The 8,499-nt window shown below is 40.1% G+C and overlaps 1 protein-coding gene across 2 annotated transcripts in view; it reads right to left on the bottom strand.

Moving 5' to 3' along the window:
- Positions 1-1,126: 1,126 nt before the first annotated feature.
- dennd2b (DENN domain containing 2B) overlaps positions 1,127-8,499 on the bottom strand; it is a 54,649-nt gene continuing 47,276 nt past the window's right edge. For both annotated transcript variants that reach the window (XM_035915299.2, XM_006780183.3), the window contains exons 15-20: positions 5,443-5,620; positions 4,465-4,506; positions 3,551-3,662; positions 2,316-2,555; positions 1,933-2,019; positions 1,127-1,622 (exon numbers count right to left, since the gene is read on the bottom strand). In XM_035915299.2, coding sequence (XP_035771192.2) covers positions 1,588-1,622; positions 1,933-2,019; positions 2,316-2,555; positions 3,551-3,662; positions 4,465-4,506; positions 5,443-5,620 — 694 coding nt within the window. In that variant the 3' untranslated portion in view covers positions 1,127-1,587. The remainder of the gene's footprint in view (positions 1,623-1,932; positions 2,020-2,315; positions 2,556-3,550; positions 3,663-4,464; positions 4,507-5,442; positions 5,621-8,499) is intronic.

Genomic DNA, 8,499 nt, shown 5'->3' with positions numbered 1-8,499 from the left:
TTAGCAGCATGTTGGTGGTTTTAGGACCTTATACTTTTACTTAATTTTTAAATTAGATCCTTTTTTGAGTATGTCTGTAGCTGCAATCAATTTTAAAGGAAATTATTGCACCTTTTACTTTTTTCCTAGACATATTTCAGATGAATATTAGGAAAAATCTGTTTAAAAATAAAAATGTTTAAATAACAGAGCCACCAACCTAAGAGTTGGATTCAGCTGCAACATTTAACTTCCTGACACCGTGTCGTTACATGAAGATATTTTGGGTTTCATTCTGTTTATTAAGTGTTGCATGCTGTGTTAAGCAGCTTTGACTTTATTGTGCTACGCTGTAAAAGAAAACCAATATCCTCATATGAGGAGATACTTCTTCTTTTTTCTTTTTACATAAACTTCCTGTTCAAAGAGGAAGTTTGGTTTACATGGTAAACACAGGTTCTAATCACAAATAACTAGAAGAAATCAAAATACAATCTCAGGTCACAGGAAGTTAAAGTGGTAAGACGTTGTAATGTCAGCTGGACTGGGGGATTTTAAAACTCCCAGTTATTACATCTATGAATGATAATATTCCACAGTAAAATATTAAATACTAGTACTTGTGCGTATTTACTACATTCTGAAAGCATAATTGTAGGTTCACTGTTATTATAACTTGATTTCACAACTTTTGCTCAAGCAAAAAAATTCTTTCATGGCCAGCTCTTTATCCGAAAGTCTCTGCACGACCACTTCACATCAAATGTCACTCTTAACTGCGATAAAGACACTGGCAGGAGAAAAGCACCACGGCACCTGGAATCAACAGCGAGCCGCTCAGTTAGGAGAGCTAATAACAGCGTGGCAGCGACAGCCACCGGAGTGATGTGCACAGACGTAATTAGGTTACCAGCAGCATGTGGTAGCCGGTGTTAGACTACTGCGCCTTTTGGGATCTTCCCAACCTAATGCACAGCTTTGGGAGCGGCTGTCATTGAGATGTCAGCGATAAAAGGAGGTGAGTTTTCATCATCAGGCAAAATGTGAAATATATGTCTATGTCTGACTGGGAAGTCTGTACTGCTTTGGGCCTTGTTTTGATAATGAACGAATACAGTTTAATAAGGTTAAAGAATAAAGAATAGAATAAAGTTTAAGTTCAATGCTTACACTTGGGCACTGAAACAATTTTAATGATCACTTTTAATAAAAGACTGTAAAAATCTCCAGGAAGAGTTCAAAGCATCTTCTTCATTGTATTGCATGTACAGTTTTTGAATAAGCTTTAGGTCAAACAGAGAAAAACACTGTCGTAAAATAATGCAAAAAGGAAAACATATCTGCACATCTACGCCCACCTGCAAGTCACATACACTCACAAACTCCGATAACACTCTTCACAAGCACGACTAGACATCAGTGGTTACTCTACGACTCACATGCTGTGTACCGTCCTGCTATTGCTATCTCATACTATAAACATAGGCTGAAGAGTATCACAGCTTACAGTGAAATAATATGTACATGCTTTTAGAACATTTAAAACAAAACAAAGGATGAAAATGGGAGTCGTCTTGACGCAGAGACTTGAAAGATCAGGTCGTCTCCTCAGTTCTTTTTGTGGAGAAACTTCATTTTACTTCCTGGAAACAAAATACATGAATCTATTAAGTGGTGTAAAACAAAGCCACGAATATTCAGTATAAAAAAAAAATCTGATTTCTGGCAAACATCCATGTTTAAGTTCTTATTGGTGAAGCCTATCACAGCTAGCTCGTGCCATGTGAGATATTTACAATAAAAAATAAAGTGAGAGTGAAACTGTGCAGAGGTTTGGTAAAAGCTGCTGCGTAGCTCTGCCTGTTCAGATGATATTAGCATATGCAGAATAAATATTTGATATTTCTGTTTATAACTTTCCAGCTCCTAAAATATGTCTGCTTCTGAACTCACCAAGGCCTCTGAGGAACTTGTTGACTCCACTCTGCTCTGTGTCTGGCAGCTCCTCCAAATATTGATCTACCCGCTGCTCAAACAGACCTGTCAACACAACAGCAGAGATTTTTCTTTTAAAAAAAGAAAAAGGAAGGGTAAAGAACGAGAATATGAAACATCAATACTTCAGGGAGCTGCTGTGATTCAGTGAGAAAGCATGCTGTTGAAAAACTTTCAGCCACTAGAGGTCAGTGTAAGTGCAATGCTTTCTTCTGCACAGAGAGCACTTGGAATGCAGGGGTGGAAATGCACAAAGAAAAGCAAACAGCTTTCTCATGAAATGTTTTAAGGAAGAAAGAGCATTCATAGACCCAGCTGACACTCAGAGAACAACAGTCTACCTTTAGCTCGTGTCTTTCTGAGCTCCCGGTCTTGGATGAACCCTGCAAACATCTGAGACTCCATGAAGACTCCCAGGAAACGTCGGATGCTCTTGGATGCCACTGATTTGCGGAAGGCCTCTCTTTGGAAAATGCGCTCCCCACGCTCATTCTGAGTGATAAACAGGGAGTAATGTCCAATAGTCTCCAGGAAGAAGCGGATGAACGCCTCCGACACCAGGCTGTTCAGCGAGTTATACTCTGCGGGGGATAAAAACGAAGGCGTTAATCGATAAAATATGCCCACAGCTTTTGTTAAACCTTGAAGTTCAAGAATTTTGCTGTGCTTGCAAAGTAAAGTTGTTGAATAAAGACCAAACCTTAGTCATGTTAACGACAAAATTGAGACATAACAATAATGATGTGACAGCTTTGTGCTTATCCTATGTCAGAAGATGTCAGGTGAAGCACAATGACACTGCAGGAAAAACCTGAAATCCTTCCCATCAGAGCACCCAGAGCTACAACTGTCATTCAAGGGTAGTTTACCACAGATCAATATTTTTTACTTATTTCTTCTCTTGATTACTCATGTTGTTACTGTTTTTTATTACTTTCCACTAATATTAGCACAAGAAAGCTAATTGTTGTAGTTTAATTTTTCCCTTCACCTACAGTCCAATGAGGCTATACTGTGGGTTGCACAAGTGTGTTGGCTTTCTGGACTAGTGAGAACTGGTTATGAGTGGCACTTGGCACATGTAACATAACCACACAGAGTGTTAGCTGTTGGGCTTGGAGGGGAATTTGGAAAGCAGAGATAAGACTGTCTGAAGTAGCCTTTAAAAACACACAAATGATTTGGCCTTATTATGTCAAAATTCTCTTTGTTTCTGTGCCGTAAAGCATGTTGTGACAGCCCATTACAGGTAAGCCATTCATGACTCCTTGATAAAAGCCTCCTGAGTGAAAACCGGGAATCCTGACTGCGAGGGCACATGGGAGCTACACATAGAGACATTGACACATTAAAAACAACTGCACTTATGCTCCAGTCAGCTTGAAATGTACACTACTACCACCAGAAACAGCATTAGCTCATCTCAAAGATGAGCCTTTCATGACTCACTGTCAGCAGAACAGAAGACGTCATTTCCCAGCCAGTTTCACAGACTTGTAGACCGCGCTCCCTGTCGCCCTAATTAACAAGAAGAACATCTGCCGCGTTACCGAGAGATGTTCAGTCGCTTATTCACCTTCGTCTGACTCGCTGTCAGAGTCCTGAGTGATGATGTCATTCCTCTGCTCCAGCGCTTGCTCGAGAGCTGCTTGAAGTTTCCGCGGCAACAGCGATGCCTCGTCATCCATCTACAGACAGTTGCAAGTGCTGCAGTTACTACAGATGAACAACAGTGGCGTGGAGACGATGCTCTGCAACCTTTTACGAGCATGACTGTCTAATTTTTGGGTTTTTTTGGTTTGTTTGTTTTTGTCCCTTACTCATGATAGCTCTTTTCTGCTAACTTTAGTTAGTTACTGCTTTGTAATGCACATTATTGAGACATTTTGCTGTGACAGATGTTACACCACAATTACGTGTTGCCACAGAAAACCAGGATACCCAGGAATGATCTCTGCGGTTCCTCTTAGTTTTTTTTCTCTATTTCTTTACTGTTGTCCTGCTTTCTGCATTCCTCTCTGTCTTCCTGTTTGCCTAGGAAGGTGTGTTCTATGTCTCTCTTTCCGTCACTTCCTGTGTTATTTTGTTGCTTTTTTTCTTCCTAATGTGGCTATATTTTTACTTCCTGCCTTTGTTCTTTTCCCACCCTCATTGTTGTCTGATGTAGTTCACCTATGCATTATTGGCTTTTTTCTTGGGACAGATTACCTCTGTGTGCTTCATTACTTCATCTAGTCATTACATTCCTATCCTGAGTTTTGAACTTTTATTATAATTGTTGAATTTTTCTGAGTTAAGTCACAATTAAAGCTGCTTTTACTTATTAATACATTGTTCCAGAAATAAGAAATGCCAATTAATGTTTTTGAGCAAACGACTGAAGAACATGTAGGGTGTTAAAGGAAATTTGCCATTATCTTTACATTACCACTTGGGGCACAGTGGTCACTGCTCATGCTAATATTTTTCTTTTTAAATGCATAGACCAACCTGTCTAATGAAGCGGTCAGTTCCCAGGTCGACCATTAAAGCCTAAAAAAGAGAAAAGGAGGATATCATTATTTGATTAGCACACATGAGAACTCTGTGATGAATTATTTAACTTTAAAGTCCACTCTGCATAAAATGGTCAAAGCTACATGCTACAGCATAATGTTAGATGTAAACATACAAATGTCACAATAAATGAATCACAAACTGGAAGAGTGACAGAAACAGGTTTCTGGTATCGCGAACAACTCGTTATTGGGTCGGTCTTAACTCTGATTAACACGGTCGCTTCTCAGTTTGATACATTAATGCGGCCAATGCTGGGAAAAAACTGGGTGTAGTAACACTTTTGTAACAAACTAATGGCCATTTCATTTCACACGGCTTCTACTGCCAAAATATTTATTTTATACGAAAGAAAGAATCAGATGGAGAGCACAGATGCCATCCGTCCATCCACATTGAGCCATGTGTGATACAGACCAGTGTAGTAAAGTCTTGCCACACTTCACTTCACCAAGATTCTGTTTTGTAGAAAGACTTGGTCTAAAAACTGTAACCATTATTTTTACTGATCAACTAATTTACCCCGGCTGGAGTGCACATCTCGCTCAGCTGGTAGATGCCCAAAAACCCCAAAATACTCATTTTAAGTCAAAAAAAGTATTCATACTTGAGAAGCAGGTACACAACGTTGTTTAATAAGGTCTGAAAGTTGCAATCTAAAAATTAGACCTCAGTTTTCCTTTTTTTTTAATCATTTGGACGTCACCTGGCTAGTTCCCTAGTATAATAAAAACGGAGGCAGAAAGAGAAACAGCCAAAGTTGCCAGGTCATAATGAAATTACTGTGAATCTGTACTGTTTTAGCTTGTCATCCAAATCCCTTACATTCAGGACTCTACGCAGCAACATTTACACATTGCTGACATCAACATGAAAATTGAAAAATTCATGGTGTAAATATAATGTACTCACCTCTTCTACAGGCAGCTCTTTGAGTTTAGGCATCGAACTGGAGAGCAGCCCCACCAGGAACGGAGTGGGACAGCAGACGATATCCAGCATGGACCCTGGCAGCACCGGGATGAAGGTGTGTTGCCAGGAGAAGGGGTAGAGGAGCGCCACCACAGCATGCATGCAGCTGGACAGGGTGCTGATGATGGGAGACAAAGAGGAAGGCAAACACGTCAATCATGTTTAACCAGATTAATTCAGACAAGCTTGAAACAGGGAGAGAAAAAAACGCTGAAAGGGTTGTGCAGTCAAGCATTTACTCAAAAAGCACCACCTGCTGTGGTCATGCTAAGTTGAACGTTATATTCTTCTTTAAAATGCAATGTTTGGAAAATCATTACTATTAAATCACTAACTGGGGCCACATTCCAAACTATTGGAGCACAGCCGATGTATTTCCATCACTACACTCCAATTCTCCACGTTAAATGACTATTTGATCCTCTTTTCCCTGAAACTGTTGCCTTTAAATGAGCCATAACAGTACAGCTAAGTATTCGGACTCTTTGTTCTTCCTGCAGCTCTTCTGAGGTGCAGCCAGATCCAACAGACTGTTCTTGAGCTTCCACAAATACACTTGTTTTTCTTTTCTTTCCCCCAAAAGTTTTTACGTTATCACAGATTATTATCACAGCTTCTGGAAAAATTAATGCCTTAATTTATTGCACTTCCACTTCTCGCGGCAACACTTAACACCATTTACTATAGACCACAACGAGGAACCGTAACCCCACGAACTGCATTATTTTGAGATTGTCCCACTCTGTCTGCAGGGGTGGCGTGACTCTGACATGTTGCTATGGTTAAGCTGGAGTCTTGTTGACGCAATAACAAAACGCAGCAACTCGGTTTAACTTCGACAGCTGTGGTATAACATGAAGCTCACAAATAGCAGCACGTCTTTCTCACGATCCGTCGCTTGTTGACAGTGGCTGACCCCGCCCCCCCTCCAGACTCCCCTCAGTCTTCTACATACTGTCCAGTCCATGTACACAAAGAGAGTGAAAATAAACTGTGAGTCCAATCTCTCTCTCTCTCACTCTCTCTCTCACACACACACACACACACACACAAACCACTAAATCAGTATAGCTCAAGACCGAGACCAGGGATCAAACATGGTATATGACGCACGTTATCTGAGATATATACATTTCATCAACAGCAGTGCAGCAAACAAAAATTCCTCCCTTTTATGTGACCTATTTCTGTTTCATCGCAGAGAAACTTTACTGAGCAATATACAGAGAAAACTGACAAACTCCCACAGCTTTTTTTTCCACAATATCCATTCCAGCTACATGTCTGCCAGAGATTTTTTTTCTGAACTTCCCATGAGTCAAATTGACAAGATTAAAATGTTTTCTAGACAGGGTAAAATAAAATTACATCAGAGAAACCCAAAGGCTACAATAACCACAGCATTCAACCTTTCTTTTTTTTTTACATTTCACTCACAACATGAAGCACTTGCAGCTTTGCTTTGGCCAGTCTGATTTTCATTTGCCTGAGGAGGGCTTGATAATTCCTAACAGATCCCGTCTCCTGGGTTTGACAAGTTCCAACAGGGAGTGATGGGGCACAGATCTCCGAAAACCTTCGCCACAGGCTACACACAGCCCTGCACACCACTGATACCAAAAAGGATCAATTACACTCATTCCCTGACCGCATACTCCTGGGAGAAAATGAACTTGCAACGAAAACACTCTGCACTACCAGAGGTTGCCACTCAAGTCTGGAGAACGAGTGGGACATTCCCGTTTGATCTAGACCAAAGCTTCAGGCATACGCAGGTCATAAAATAAGAAGAAAAAATGCTTTTTGGCCTCCATATACATTGATTGGTAAAGAATAGTAAAATGGAAAAAATAAAACAGTTTGACTTAAACAGTAAAGCCATATTTTTTCCTTGGTACAGTGTAGGTAAGTACAGAAGCTGGATTTTAGCCACTCAAAATTGGTGGTACCAGATAGGATTATAGGCCATTATATGGCTTTTTTTAGCCATGACATCAACATTGCTACAAAGTCAGTCAGTGCCACTTTATTCTAAATGTGAAATTCCACTGAATTCAATTTCATTTATGTAGCACCAAATCACAGAAAGTCATGTCAAGGTAACACCTTTCAGTAATAGAGAGAAAACAAACAACCCTCTTTGAGCAACCACTTGTTAATAGTGGGAAGGAAAAACTCCCTTATAACAGGAAAAAACCTCAGTCATCTGCTGTGACCGGGTGGGGTTGAAGGGAGGAAGATCAGGAAGAGGAGGAAATCTTTTCAAAACCACTGAATGAATTAAAATTCTTTGGTTTGTGACCATCAGAAGTATAAAACTAGCAGTACTTTTGTCTCAGATGTACTTTCTGTACTTTCTAGTGCTAATTAGGAAATTTCACCCTACAAATCAAAATGAAGCAACTGACAAATAATCCAAGTCGGAGGTGGAAAAAACTGCAGTTCTTAGAGTGTCCACTTGAGACAAGTTGTCACAGACGCTTGTGGTAAAATTCCCAACTAAACTGCATTCTTAAGCAATTTTACAGCTTTGTACAAAAATATTTTTGGTCTCTGTGGATAGTTTCCCCCTTCATAACAACTGTACTGCATTTGGACTTTGTTAAAGTTAACAGTCCAGCCTATTTGAATCATACTCTGGCGATATAGCTCTAGCACTCCTGCTAGGCTTCGCTCACAAATTTGAGTCACTGAACTGGACTTCTTGCCCGTGTTTGTGTTGCAGGTGCCTTTTGGACCATTTTGAATTACATATCATGACTAATACTACTATGTGTTCATTCCAGATCATTCAAGAAGTTTAGTGCTTCAGTTTTGAGGAGTACAACTGTAGTATTTTATATATCTGTTAACGCTAACTAGCAAGTACCCGTGTCTTAGCATTGCATCTCTAAAGTTTATAGATGCAGCTTTCTAAGGCCTCGGACAGTGAGTGACTGCTACAGGCTGCTGGCTGAGTCTAGGTGAAACTGGTTACAAAGAGCATGATGTGCCAAA

The sequence above is a fragment of the Neolamprologus brichardi genome, chromosome 1 (genome assembly GCF_056152115.1).
Source record: "Neolamprologus brichardi isolate AB-2024 chromosome 1, ASM5615211v1, whole genome shotgun sequence".
NCBI lineage: Eukaryota > Metazoa > Chordata > Actinopteri > Cichliformes > Cichlidae > Neolamprologus > Neolamprologus brichardi.
Note: the sequence above shows the minus strand (reverse complement) of the source record. Positions and strands in the feature narration are given on the sequence as shown.